This window comes from Ixodes scapularis, unplaced genomic scaffold (assembly GCF_016920785.2).
Source record: "Ixodes scapularis isolate PalLabHiFi unplaced genomic scaffold, ASM1692078v2 PGA_scaffold4__175_contigs__length_147842914, whole genome shotgun sequence".
Taxonomy (NCBI): domain Eukaryota; kingdom Metazoa; phylum Arthropoda; class Arachnida; order Ixodida; family Ixodidae; genus Ixodes; species Ixodes scapularis.
The window spans coordinates 128,673,612-128,689,530 of NW_024609879.1; the positions used below are offsets into that span (position 1 = coordinate 128,673,612).

Sequence of the window (15,919 nt, forward strand, 5' to 3'; positions counted from 1 at the left end):
CTTTCTTCCCACCAAAACCCTACTTTTTGGCAATAGGAACTTTATTTAAATAAAAAATAAATATCTAGTCACATTCCTCATTAAATTTAAGTTCAGAAACATCCACAACAAAGAATAAATTCGGCAATTCATTGAAATTATATTCCTAAGATCGAAAGTTGCTGCAAAAAAAGGAAAACTGAGAAAAACCTATTTGAAGAGCATAGGTGGTGCTTTCTGAAACTCCATCTCCTGCATTGTCTTGCTGAGCGAGTTCGAGCTTGAAACGCTCGAACTCGCTCACGAACGAAACCATAGAAAGATACTCAAAGGTGTAACATTAAAGACGAAAATTCATGTAAACATTCGTCTAGATGTTGAAATAGAGAGAAGACCAGATCATTGAGTGTGGTATAGTCTTTCCAGAGATTGATATCATGGATAGCCTAGATTGGGGAAAAGATTCATAAATGGATTCTCATCAAATTTCAAGAATGTGAATTAGAAGGATCCGGTTGAAACTTTAGAAAAGTAATTGGAATGAATATGGCAGTCACTAAATTTCAACCATTGAAAGGGGCAACATATATCCCTCTATCAAATGACATGAAGGCTGTGATTAGTGTTCAAAATAAGGACAACAAATGTTTTATGTGGGCTGTACTCTCAGCATTACACCCAGCAAACGATTATGTTGATAGTTTCCAAATGTGAGGGTTATCAGAATGAATTAACTTTTGATGGCACTGAATTTTTTAGTCTCAGCCAAAGATTATCCAAAGTTTGAAAGACAGAATAAGATAAAAATTAATTTTTGCCCTCGATGGCACCATAGGTGTACTCGATAATGGGAAAATAACTTATTATTAAAGTATAGTAAGCCTCCTATTGTATGAAGAACATTATTGTTGGATAAAGAATCTAAGCAGATTAGTCTCCCACTCGGAAGATAATGGAAAGGTATAGACATGCGAATGTCTTTATCAAACTACGAAGGAAGATATTTCGAATGACCATAAAGAAATTTATAAAAATAATGAAATTGGAAAAGTCGTATTATATTGAATTCAACAAGTTTTTTTTTTTTTGTAAATTCACTTTTGTATGCTATCCTTGCTGAGTTTGAATCGCCAATGAAAGAGAATGCAGGAAAAATATAAATACAAAAATCGCATACCACCCAGTTTTGGAATCTATCTTGTTAGTGCTTATAAAATATAAAGGTTCCACTGTGTGTTTATTGTGGTAAAAATACTGCAAAGTTATTTTGTGAAAAGATTACAAATATTGCTAAGAAAATTCTTAAATTACTAGGGTTAAACAAAGAAATGATTCCTATATATGAGAAAGAACGAGAAATATACGATAATGACCATGAATGCTACATATGTCTAAAACCATTCCAGGATAACAAGGTAAATGATCACGATCATTGGAATGAAAAATATAGAGGCCCGACCTGTAACAGCTGTAATGTAAATTATCATGTCTCAAGGTTTATTCCAGTTTATTCTCATAACTTATTCGCATTTGACTGTCATCTATTTATAAAAATCCTAGGATATAAAAAACTAGATTGGAAGCTCCTTCCAAACAACGAAAAAATATATATATATATATCATTCTCAAAAATAGCAAAAATCAATGATAAAAAATCAATTGAACGAAGATTTCTAGGTAGCTTTAAATTTATGAACAAAAATTTGAATGAACTTATTTTAAACCTATTTAAGAAACAGTTAAGAGGGACCTCCAAATATCTCAATGACGACATCCTGTTACAAAAAGACGTATTTCCATATGATTACATAAATTCTTTTGAAAGATATGATGAAACCAATTTTCCTTCAAAAGGTAAATTTACAAGTAAGATAACAGATGAAATAAAATATGAAAACAAAAAAAAAATTGCAAAACACTAGGAAAGTGTTCTGTCCCAGCTTTATCTCAAACAATTCGAGAACTGCCTAGATGTTTGTCTGGAAACATAGATTGGACCCATGTTGGTACTATGTATACAACTCCGGATTTAGCGCGGGATGCAATGTTAAAATTGACTAAAATTAAACTTTAAAAGATTACAAATATGGATATGTTCCTTATGATAGAAAAAGGACTGAGAGGTGAAATGACCGATGTAACACACATTTTTGAAATCAAATAATAAATATCTACCAGATTGTGATCCAGCCAAACCATCAAACCACCTAATGTACTTAGATGCAAATAACCTATATGGATGGGCCTTTATCCCAACCGTTACGAGTTTATAGATCCTCATGAGTTCTTATCAAAAGAATATGGTTACGTCCTCGAAGTCAATCTTAAATATGCCAAAGAATTACGCGGTAAACATAACGATTTTCCATTGGACCCAAATTAATAAACAGAAAAACTTCTCTTAACCCTAGAAGATAAAAAGAAATATGTTGTTCATTGCATAGGTGGCCTTAAATAAATACATTAAACTTGGAGTAAAAGTAACCAAGGTACACCGAATTCTTGGATTCAAAGAGAAACCTTTTATCAAGGATTACATAGACTTAAAGATAAAACTACAAAGTCAAAGTAAAAACGACTTTAAAAAAGATTGCTTTAAGTTAATGAACAATGCCGTGTACGGAAAAACGATGGAGAATGTCAGACACAGACAGCTTATAGAATTAATTTCAAATCTTTAAAAAAAAAATGTCAAAAACTTTTAAAAAGAGTAAACTTCAAATCCAGAAAAATATTCTGTGAGGATTTTGTTTCTATTCGTTTTCACAAAACAACAATAGTTGCTGACAAGCCAATATAATATTGGAATGTCAGTTCTAGATTTGTCAAAGACCTTAATGAACGACTTTCACTATAATGTTCTGAAAAAGAGATACGGTGAGGGGATAAAGATTATCTATAACATCTACAAAATTATGAAAAAAAAAGGAGTATTTTGATACCTCGATCTGATTATCCAAGAGATCATGAACTACTTTTCTAGGATAATAAAAAAAGTAATTGGTAAGTTTAAAGATTACTTGAATGAAAATATCCTAATGGAATGTGTTGCACTAAGCCAAAATGTTATCCATATGAAGTTTATTGTACACAATTATCAAAGATGGCCAAAGGAATTAAAACATGTAGTGAAAAGGAATCTAAACCTTGACAATTACAAATAAGTATTAGAAGATAAAAAAAGTTGTATAGCCATAAACCAACATTTAATAAAGTCGAAAAATAATGAAACGTAGAGACAGTAACGATGAGAGCCCCGACCGTTCTGAGTGATAAAAAGTTACCTTAAAAGATGGAATAAGCTCATTAGCATATGGACATTATTTGCCAAAGGGATAAAGTTTTTCTAGTATAAGATACCAATTATTCAGTGTGATCTTCTCACCCTTTAATCAATTTTATCATTGTTAACTAAGAAGCTTGTAAACGATAATTCAATCAAGTTGCTGGATTGGTTTAATATATCTTCCTGTAACCAAAAACATAAATCCCAACTTACCATATGAATTTGTTCTGTGTTTTTAACACAAGTTTAATGTGATATAAACCATGTTATTTAAATCTTATTTTTTTGTCAACAAGATCCCCCCAAGTGGTCCAAATGGTATTTTTTCAGAAGCTAGCTCAAATTTACTTATACATGCTATACACCTCTTTGGTTTTAGATACTTTTCTTTTGATATTTCATGGCTTGCTTTTAATTTCTTAAAATTACTTTCATGGCTTTTAAGTTTTCGTGGTTTTCTTTTAAATTCTTATGTTTTTCATTGTCTACCTTGTTTTTATTCTCCAGGGTTATAAGGTTACCAGCATCAAGGTTTTCACTGGGTTTCTCAACATTTTCTGACATTTCGTTTTTCATATCGTAATTTCCTTGATCATTGAATTGAAACCCAATCACCGGATCTCTTGAAACGTTTGTCTTTAAATCCCAGTATCTCGTTTTATACATTTATTTAAGTAAAATAGTTGTTACCAAAATTTATTTTGAACTCATTATTCACTTTATGAAATAGTAAAAAAGTTATATTTATGTCGTGTTATAGGGGTGTAAACCCTTTTAAATTTATCTAATGCAAATTCACTTTTAAATGTTGTCATGCTGCTTTTACCTTTAAATCCAAACAAAGTGGTATAGTTACTATGTAAATCATGGGCGATAAATATGAGTGAGCAATTCTTTCTTGAAATTGGAATCAAATCTGAAACTTGCTCCCAGAAATGTTTTATCTCGAGTACCCCCTTCTGAAGTCATCAATAACTATAAAATTTTGTTTAGATTCATCAAAAATCATTAACGTCTATTCATTTGCATCATCACTGAAGAGGGCTACTTCTTCACCTGTCTTTTCACTCAACTTCTTATAAATATTCTGAAGGAATTCATATTACTGTTCACTTAGCATTTTTGCATGCAGATACAGCCTGTTGTAATAAACATATTCAAACATTAAATTAAAAATAGAATTTGTTTGGCCAAAACCACTTGACCATGTACTGTATTTCGAAATGGCCGTACCATAGTACACATCCATTAATATATTTTGGTCCTGATATAAACTCCTGTCGTCACGCCGCCGGCGCCTCCACTGGATTCTGTGCTCCAGATTTTTCCGCTCAGAAAGGGGCGTAGCACGAACTTCGATCACATTTTTTTGTAAGGAAATAGATGTCGCACGAGCATAATTTTTCGATTTCTGGGATGCTAAGATCCCGTAGGATGAGTTATCATCACCAAGAACAGACGATTTCAGAAACCTCTAGTTGGAGGTCTTAAAAGTCTTCTTTGAAACGGTCAAGGTCGGGGGAATGGGGGGATTGTCCAGAACTCTTTTTGCAAATTTAGCCGAATTTAGTAGGCGTTGGGGATTTTTATTAGCGCCCATTTCAACCTTCGACTTCGAGGAATGGTCGAAACCAAAAGACCAGAACAAATGTGATTGAGAGCGACTCAACACGTAGTTTGATGAAAGTATTTTTGCTCGATTGCTTTAGTTTATTTACGAATTATCCGGCACATTGTTTTATTAAAACCATGCAACTGTAACATTAAACCTAACGAACCACTCCAGTCTTAGAAATGTGATGGGAAAGCATTCCTGTTGGACGACGAGAATGTTGTATTTAAATTTTTCGCAAGTTCTATACACACTATTTAGATAGCACCGTTGTCCACCATTGCGCCCGTGTTGTCAGGTTCGCGTCCCCGTGGCGCTCGACCTCCATGTTGTTTACCGTTGAACCAGTTGAATAAACAGAGTACGCTTCAGCCACCGACCGTATCGGTTGTCTCCTTCCTTCCGGGGCTCCCGCGCCCCCGGCCCGCCGGTCACCACTACGGCACGTAAGAACCTCGTCTCTTCCGCAGGCCCACGCAGGCCCTGCAATTCTTTTTATTTTCTCGGGTGACCGCTTTTCTTTTATACAACAGAGAACGCATTCCAAGATTCAGAAGGAACGAGAAACGAGCTTTCGTTCCTGTTTTGAGGAATGTGTACAACACTGACTTGTTATTGACTAGTAAATCTGCCGCACTACTGCAGCTACGCTCTGCATAGGTGCGCTTGTGATTTTCCCGACCAAGCGGTAAATGGTGGACCGCCAAGGGAAACGCAAACAACGAGCTTCACGATGTCCGACACAAGAGATCTTAATTGAATGCCCCTCAGTAAGGTGGGCGCGCCTGCTTCTTTGAGCACAGTGCACTAATCCTCGGAGGTGCTCGGGGGAGTTTCAACCTAGTAGCTGTGACTCAGGTGCTGCGTCGAACCTTTCGGGGTATGTGTTCGCTCTAACCAGGCACGTAGCCAGGGGGGGGGGGGGGGGGGGGGGGGGGGGGGGGGGGGGGGGGTAGGGAGGGAGGGGGGGAGGGGGAGGGGCATGGGGTTCGGCTTCCCCCCGAAAACTTTGATTTTGCTGGGGCCTCCTCTCCCCCCTTCCCCTCATACAACATTTTGTCATGGGTGCCCCCCCCCCCCCCCCCCCGAAATAAAATCTTTGCTACGTGCCTGGCTCTAACAACTGGCCGATAAGTAAGGATAAAAATGAAAGACGTTTGCAATTTTCTGTAATGCGAAATTAGAGCGCAGCTCTTGAGAAGGAGGAGGGGAGGGTGTGCCCCTCCTCCTCTCCTTCTCCGCTGCCATTTAGCGGGAGAGTTTCGCTAAATTTCCCGTTAAACTTAGCGAAAATTTCCCCGCTAAGTTTAGCGGAGAAATTTTCCCAGTATGCAACGCGCAATTACGCCCGGTTGCATTATTCCCATGATGCAACGCGCGCGGTTCCGCCGATGGCGACGGCGACGTCGACGCCGCTCAAGCCGGAAACGGGCGCCTAAGAGCTGCGCTCTAAAAGGCAGAATAAACTCTACGTGCCACTCGCCGGAACATTTCCAGCGTAATCCGCCATCGTATACATTTGAGATCTCTATTGTTTCGACCATCAAGCTTTCATGACAACAGCACGATGAAGTCATTGTACTACAGCTTACTGGGTGTCAATACAGTGGGTCTAGTTCAAAGGAATCGTTGGGTTGAATCTACAGCGTAGAAAACTGTGCAGTCACACGCAACCACGACGTTCTCGGAGCACTCTGACAGAGTCGCACATTAGCTTAGTGTTTTGTTTGTTTTTTTCACCGGCAAAGCTTTCGTGACAATAGTAGGATCATGGTGTACTTATATACTGCTTACTGGGTGAATTGGTACAATGGGTCTCGTTCAAACCAGTCATAATTATTGGACCTACACCGCATAAAACATGTGCAGTCAAGTGCAAGCATGATTTCCTCAGAGCACTAGACTCGGTTGGATCGCAGGGTGCACATGTGTACATGCTATGTAATAAACAGCGCAGGGACACGGAAGACTTCTTCGTGTTTGTCTTCGGTCTTCTATTTGTCTGTGCCCCTGAGCTGTTTAGTATTACCCGTTAAAATGAACTATGCTAGCCCATGCATTCGTCAACAATGCTACTGGTTCTCCCGTTCGTCGGCATGCCGCCTGAGCAGCGCCTGCATGTGTCCGATGTAGCCGATGGCGCAGCGCAGCGTCTCGACCTTGCTGAGCCTCTTGTCCTTGTCCCTGGGCGAGAGGGGCAGGTGGCTACGCAGGCGCTCGAAGCCCTCGTTGACGTGGCGCACTCGCTGCCGTTCTCGCTCGTTGCGACGCCGGATGAAGCCCGGCTCCAGCCAGCAGTCGTACGCCGAGTAGGGTACTGGCAGCGGGATCTTGCACTCCGGCGAGAACGGGTCCGCGACGGCCTGCAGCGAGACTGGTCTAGCACATCGGAGCTCGCAAAAGAGACTCGTCTTACGGTGGGGCTGTGCGGACAGCAAGTCGTCTGCTTCTTGCACGGGGGAGAACGACTCCGGGCCCATGATTGGCCTTGATTGAAAGGATAGTGGGTAGACCTCATTTCTAGATGACTCGAGGTCTACCCACTATGTTTTCTATCAGCCAATAAGAGCTCGGCGCTCTGACATCATCGCAACCGCTGTGCAAGAAGCAGATGGACTTGCGCTCCGCACAGCCTTCGACCTCGTGACTGCCTTATGTCACTGCTCTATCACTTTTTAGTTGTTGAATGACACATGCCACCAAATGTACCAGGTGTCCGTAAAGAAAAGAAAAGAACTGTGTTCTTTCACCCATGTAATTAAACTTCTACGCATCGCAGAAAGCTGGAACTGCGTGAGTATGGAACGCTAACAAAAATAAAAAGACAATTTTTTTTTTTATGAGTCGACGTTTGGGTAAGGTTAAAACCGTTTGAAATGACATTGTGGATGCATGTGACATTTACATGAGTGAAAATCGCTTGTCAGCACGAAATAAAACAATGCCATCTTTCTTGCTATCATGTTCTTTCATTTTTTTTCCCCCCGCGGATTTAATCGTTACATGCGCCCGCAGTCATTTCTTATTTTTGACGATATTAGCTATATGGATGTCGACCCAGTTTCGTCCCGATAGGGGTGAGACGGGGGGGGGGGGGGGGGCGTTTGGGCAGTGCAAAAAAAAAAGGGGGGGGGGGTTGGTGACCCAAGTGACGCCACTGTGTCGACCCAGGAACATCTCGTATTTCTCTTTTATCCTGCGATTACCCAGGTAACGTCATCTCCTCAAACCTTCGTGTTTTATCACAGCCTTTTTCTCCTTTTGTCTTGAACTGAAGTAAGCCGATGTTTTGGCAAACGCTGAACCGGTAACACATATATTGAAAATCGGACCCTTAACAAGCCGATGAACCCGATATCAGAATACTACAATTATCGTGACCGAACTGGATCTTTTTTTTTTTTTTTTTTTTTTTTTAAGTTTTATTAGCTTTTTGAACCTATATCCAGCCTGCTACCGGGTTTCTGTGAAAAAAGTTAACCGTTTTTTTAATTCATTGGAAGAAATGAACTACATTTGAAAAGCGTGTTTTAGAGACTAATTACTACACCCTTTCAGTACCCCTATTTCGAGTAAAAAGCCTTCATAATCGTAAAATGGGGTTAATCTGAGACCGGGGTAGAGAAGACATAAAAACCTAGAAGAGTTTGAGACGTCGTCCTGTCTATTTTCTGTCTCTTCTACGTTTGGATGTTTCTTCTCTATCCCAGTCTCAGGTTAATTCAACATGGTTAATATTCACCAGTTCGCCTGCACTCTTACGATATTTTTTTTCCCTGTAAAATAGGGAGCTTTATAAAACACCCTTCATTTTGATGGGTGTTAAAAGGGTGTAAGCGACTTTTTCACCGACTTCGAACAACTTCAGGGGTGGCTGTTTTAGGTACTGCGGGTATATCGAATTACGGCCTGAACCAATCTGTCGCTCCCATCGTAGCTCGTTCCCTCGCTATGGATCACCTAGATAGATGGTATAAAGGCTGGCTACCTGTCTTCACTGATGGGTCGACTAAGCCCGAAACAGCAACATCTACAGCGGCATTTCTGATCTCGTCCATGGCGGTGCAGCAAGCTGGTAGGCTTAATTTTCCTACACGTCAACAACTGCGGAACTAGTAGCTATCTGTAAGGCTCTTGAGGCGCTGCTTGTACTTGAGCCTCAAGCGGCAGTTATACTAACAGATTCCAGAAGCGCCCTTTGTCAACTTGAAAACCTGGAAGATGCTCCACCACTCGCACAGGAAGCCGCCCATGTAGCCCGCAAAGTTGAGGCCAAGGGATGGAGACTGGCATTTCAATGGATTCCATCTCATTGTGGCATTAAAGGCAACGAGCAGGTGGACTCTCTGGCGGCTAAGGCTCATGGCCAGGAGACCCCAGAATACTTCATCCCCCGATTCAGTGAGGCCAAGCGTCTTGTCCACCTGATCACACGAATGGGGCATCCTCATGACGGTGTCGCCTCTGGCAATGCTCCTCCTCCCTATACCGGAGTCGAAACTCAGCCGAAAGGAGTCTAGCCTTCTACATCGCCTGAGAGCGGGCTGCCCGTTTACGGCAAAAACGTTGCACAAGATTTCACGCAAAAATAGTCCGAATTGCGACAGCTGCGGACCCTGGAGGACACCGAACACGTGCTGTGGTCGTGTCCAAAATACGGCAGCGCTCGAACTGTGCTTCATACTGCCCTGCAAACATCCCGCACGCCGGTGACAACGCCCCGCCAACTGATGTTCCCGAACGGGGGCAAGCGCCTTGCAGAACACACTTTTCGAGCACTTCTAGAGTTCCTGGAAGCAAGTGGCCTCGCAACTCGGCTGTGACGCCATTGCTTTCCGCCACAGAGCTGTGACGCCATTGCTTTCCGCCACGGTTTAGTACTTTTTGCTGCAGATACTTGCAGATAACCTAGATACTTGTCACCGCTGTATAATTGCGGAGGCGGTCACCCGCGAATGAGTATGATTCCGGTCTTGCGCGTATACTTCATTGCGTGTGTATATTTACGGTTTCTGTGCACGCGCAACTGGGTGCCATGCACAACTGTGCTTCTAAGATTAAGATTACCAGCACCCTACTTATAGGGTGTTCCTACAACACCCATAGGGTAAGGGTGTTAACCTTGGGACAAGACTGAAGGTTTGTAACTGTATACATCAACTCACTGCCCTGCCAACTCGCGGCCCTGCCACCGCAGTGGCGTGCCGATAGCACGCCACTGCGGTGGCGCTGCTATCGGCAAGTTCACCGCGGTGGCGCTGCTATTGGCAAGGCCACTCCTGGTTCCTGCTCGCGGTTTCCAAACGCGCGTCCATGAGCCCTTCAGTTTTCAGTTCTAGAGCGCAGCTCTTAGGCGCCCAGGAGTTTCCTCGGGAATTGAAATTAGGGGGGGGGGGGGGGGGCATTGACAAGAGAGCAGTCGTTGTGATTAAGAAAGTGCCTTCGGAAAAACAAGGGGGGGGGGGGGGGGGAGTCAATTTCCCAATAAATTTAGGGGGGAACTTAACCTGCTAAATTTAGCGAGGAAAATTTCGCTAAATTTCTCACTAAATGGGAGGGGAGGGGGGAGGGGGAGGAGAGGCATACCCTTCCTTCCGTATCGCCCCCCCCCCCCCCTTCCTCCTCAAGAGCTGCGCTCTAATTTCACATTACAGAAAATTGTCAACGTCTTTAATTTTTTTTTCCTCTTATTTTGTTCGCTTTACTTCATCAATGCCAGAGCAGGGCAGGTAATTGCCACTTAAGGTGCTGCTGTGTACTTCTCCCTAGCATAAGCCTTTGTAGAGGCTGGTGAACACCTGCTTCAGTGGCTCGAAATGTCGGCAAGGCAAGAGAAGGTCGGCAATGGCGGCTCAATCGGGCGCGTGTTTTAAAGCGTCTATAAGCATATCTACCGTATTATTCCAGGCTATATAGTTAACAAACTGTATACACGTCTAAAATTTGAAATTCTACGCGCTACGTACTATCTACGGGTTTGTACTGCTATGCACAAAATGTTTATCTTTTTTTTTTTTCAAGATTGTTTGTTATGGCGAGACGGGACGGATGTTGTTAATGACAGCTTATTTTAATAATGATTCATGCATAATACAAGTTTCTATGTGCGTTAATCAAATAGGCATATTTCGGTGTAGGATAACTTTTTTTTTTTTTTTCGTGCAAGCTCTGTCACCGTGGTACGACTATAATCACCAAACGCAAAATATATTATAAAAAAAAAATTGCATTTGGTTTTTGTTTTGCGGACTATGCTTCGTAAAATACGGTAGGGCCGCTGATAGGCCGCTGACCAAGTAAGTGGTAAGAACGAGCAAGTCGAATGACCTGCCTTGTCGGAGCAGGAATCGTCGGAGTCGCCCGTGAGGACCGCCGAGTCGTCTTCGCACAGCTCCCCTGCCGCCGGTACGGGGGCCCCCTGCAACAGATCAGACCCCTGCAGCGGCTGCGTAGATGGCAAACGTCACCCGGTCGGCGCCTTTAACGTGCACCGTGCAATATTGCGCTTACAGGAACGCGCACATCTACGAGTCTCGAAGCCGGCACGACCATGAGTGTCGAACCGAAATTTTTATCGGCTCAGTTTGGGTTCGCGTTCGGGTTCACGGCTTTCGGTTCGGTTCATTTTCGGGGGGAAACAAATAACGTTTCGAACCGGTTTGAAGCGGTATGAACCGCTAAATTGAGAATATACTTTCTGCGTTGTTTTGGCAATAGGCACTATTTCCGCTGTGAAAGGATGCTATATAGTTTCTCATCGTTTGTATGTTAATGCCACTTTTATGTTCAAATCTCCCCCCCCCCCCCCCCAAAAAAAAAAAAAATTACGTTATTTATTTTAACAGCAAAGGAAAATCTAGATTGAGTTACATAAAAAAAAAAAAAAAAACGTTCTGTTTACACGAGTCAACATCAATTTGTTTTAACTGAATCCAAACGTTGTCACGAACTGTGGTATAGGTGGCGTGGACACCCGTGAATAATACAACTTTGCGTCGCAGTATAAAAAGTTGAATCTATAGTTGTGCTCTTGAACTAAGACATTAATTGCAGGGCATATAAAATCATCGAATACGCACCTCGTCGCCATATGTCATCATGAAATATAGTTTACCAAATACGTTCCACAATGATGACACAATGAAATATAGTTTACCAAATACGTTCCGCAATGATGACACAATGAAATATAGTTTACCAAATACGTTCCACAATGATGACACAATGAACTATAGTTTACCAAATACGTTCCACAATGATGACACAATGAAATATAGTTTACCAAATACGTTCCACAATGATGACACAATGAAATATAGTTTACCAAATACGTTCCACAATGATGACACAATGAAATATAGTTTACCAAATACGTTCCGCAATGATGACACAATGAAATATAGTTTACCAAATACGTTCCACAATGATGACACAATGAACTATAGTTTACCAAATACGTTCCACAATGATGACACAATGAAATATAGTTTACCAAATACGTTCCACAATGATGACACAATGAAATATAGTTTACCAAATACGTTCCACAATGATGACACAATGAAATATAGTTTACCAAATACGTTCCGCAATGATGACACAATGAAATATAGTTTACCAAATACGTTCCACAATGATGACACAATGAAATATAGTTTACCAAATACGTTCCGCAATGATGACACAATGAAATATAGTTTACCAAATACGTTCCACAATGATGACACAATGAAATATAGTTTACCAAATACGTTCCACAATGATGACACAATGAAATATAGTTTACCAAATACGTTCCACAATGATGACACAATGAAATATAGTTTACCAAATACGTTCCACAATGATGACACAATGAAATATAGTTTACCAAATACGTTCCACAATGATGACACAATGAACTATAGTTTACCAAATACGTTCCACAATGATGACACAATGAAATATAGTTTACCAAATACGTTCCACAATGATGACACAATGAACTATAGTTTACCAAATACGTTCCACAATGATGACACAATGAAATATAGTTTACCAAATACGTTCCACAATGATGACACAATGAAATATAGTTTACCAAATACGTTCCACAATGATGACACAATGAAATATAGTTTACCAAATACGTTCCACAATGATGACACAATGAAATATAGTTTACCAAATACGTTCCGCAATGATGACACAATGAAATATAGTTTACCAAATACGTTCCACAATGATGACACAATGAACTATAGTTTACCAAATACGTTCCACAATGATGACACAATGAAATATAGTTTACCAAATACGTTCCGCAATGATGACACAATGAAATATAGTTTACCAAATACGTTCCACAATGATGACACAATGAACTATAGTTTACCAAATACGTTCCACAATGATGACACAATGAAATATAGTTTACCAAATACGTTCCACAATGATGACACAATGAAATATAGTTTACCAAATACGTTCCACAATGATGACACAATGAACTATAGTTTACCAAATACGTTCCGCAATGATGACACAATGAAATATAGTTTACCAAATACGTTCCACAATGATGACACAATGAACTATAGTTTACCAAATACGTTCCACAATGATGACACAATGAAATATAGTTTACCAAATACGTTCCGCAATGATGACACAATGAAATATAGTTTACCAAATACGTTCCACAATGATGACACAATGAAATATAGTTTACCAAATACGTTCCGCAATGATGACACAATGAAATATAGTTTACCAAATACGTTCCACAATGATGACACAATGAACTATAGTTTACCAAATACGTTCCACAATGATGACACAATGAAATATAGTTTACCAAATACGTTCCACAATGATGACACAATGAAATATAGTTTACCAAATACGTTCCACAATGATGACACAATGAAATATAGTTTACCAAATACGTTCCACAATGATGACCCAATGAAATATAGTTTACCAAATACGTTCCACAATGATGACACAATGAAATATAGTTTACCAAATACGTTCCACAATGATGACACAATGAAATATAGTTTACCAAATACGTTCCACAATGATCACAACACTTGTTTTCCTAACCAACATTGTTTACACTCAACACCGTGATGCATGTAAAACATCATGCAGAAAGTATCAGTGATCCAAATTGTTCACACTAATATATACGCACCTTTGTATGCTCAGATGAAATCTGTACTAAAATAGGGCGTACCCAAGAATAAACTTGCACCCTGGCTGTTGAGGTTTGTTCTTGACGATATGTCGATCTATTCAATTTGCAGATAAGCATCACCCGTGCTAATTGATGATGTTTTTTTGTTAAATAGAACAAATTACTATTTTATGCTACTCAACATGGCAGCTACTTAATTAGTCAATTTCTGACGCGCCCCTGTGTACTTTTTGTCCAGCCCACAGACACATAAGACTGCTGTTCATAACATAAAATAAGCAATAGCAGACTTCCAAGTTCTATATGTAAGTACGAGAAGTTATATACATGTGTCAGGAACACATAGTTATTTAAATCGAGGATTAAAACGCCGGAAAATACTCGCAGAGCATAAAATATATTTTCATTATCATCAATAAATTTGTCTGTATACGAAGTTCACATAACCGCTAGAGGCCGACACGGGAGGACGATACTCGAAGATACGCCGCGGTTGAATTGAGCCGATCTGCGGAAACGTACTTTTTTGTTTACTTTTTGGCAGTGTGAAACACCGAGTCACCGTCGCGGGGTATGCCGAAAATGACCTTGTGCACACGTGATAGATGTGAAGGCAGATACAAGACAGTTGCAGATAAAAAAAAAAAAAAATGGAATTTAAAAAAAGATCCGATACACGATGCTGCAAAAAAAAAAAAAAAAGACGACATAAAGATGAAATTATATTTTCTATTTAAGAGTAAATTGCTCGAAGGATAGACGAAGATTATTATATTACTAACATAAGTCACATCTGGGCATCGGCTTGCATAAACTTGAAACTTCGCGAAATGCTGCCTCTGGAGGCTAATGTTAGATTTGGTATTATGTGCACTTGTCTTGAACCCACGACTCTCTGCTTTATCAGTCATGCGCTCTAACATTTTATTAGGCTGTCACATGTACCCATAGTGCGGGACTGCTATATATATATACTGCACAACTTTACAATTTGGACATCTGCTTTTGCTAGCGTTGCGAGCATCGGTATTAGCGCCGAGATGTTTAGGTGGGGCGCTCCTATGGTTTCCTTTCGTGATGTCACGAACGGGGATTGCCTTGCCTCACTGTGAACCGGCGATTGGGCAGGCATTATCATAATATAGGAAGTTAACCTTTGGCTAATCGCGGACTTCTACCACAACGACGCTTTTGGTAGCACACGTCGCTAATTTACCAGGAAACTGAACTGTTTAACATGGTTTGCACGAGGCAGTTCCGCAACTGAGCTATTTAGTAACGTTGGTCGAAGTCGTGATGTCATCTGACCTCACAGTGTCAACAACGCTAATACGTTCTCAAGTTAAATCGACTTGACACAGTGAGTCACGGGGCCACGTGACGTAACGTTAACTGACAGCATATTTATCAGAATGAGGTCACGTGACCACGTGACACACAAGCTTAATCATAGTGCCAACACGAAAGCCGCCACGGAAACCCACAATTTCTCATCCATTGCCATTCTGATATATATGACGATTTGATCAATATATGCGGAGCCCAAGTTCGTCTGCTTCTTTTGCAGTTGGTGTGGTGACGTCAGAACGCCGAGCTCTGCCTGATTCTGATTGAAGGATAGAGGGTAGACCTCAAGGCAGTTTGCTTGGAGGTCTACGCTCTATCCTACAATCAAAGCCAATCAGAGCTCGGCAGACGAATTGTGCTCCGCATGGAAATAGCGCTGTCAATTTTTGGTTCCTCGTATATTCCTTTCGTGATATTAACACAAAATAAAAAAAAAAAAAGACCGTGAACCATTTCGAACTGGTTACCTTTATGTTTTTTTTTTTGTTTTTTTTTCCCGGTTCAGCTACGTTTC

General features: G+C 40.6%; 1 protein-coding gene across 1 annotated transcript in view; it reads right to left on the reverse strand.

Annotated features, from left to right (window-relative positions):
• Window positions 1–6,278: 6,278 nt before the first annotated feature.
• The window catches only part of LOC121837692 (achaete-scute homolog 3-like), a 10,391-nt gene continuing 750 nt past the window's right edge, over window positions 6,279–15,919 (reverse strand). Inside the window, exons 2-3 of the mRNA XM_042293444.1 lie at window positions 11,209–11,295; window positions 6,279–7,240 (exon numbers count right to left, since the gene is read on the reverse strand). Coding sequence (XP_042149378.1) covers window positions 6,950–7,240; window positions 11,209–11,295 — 378 coding nt within the window. The 3' untranslated portion in view covers window positions 6,279–6,949. The remainder of the gene's footprint in view (window positions 7,241–11,208; window positions 11,296–15,919) is intronic.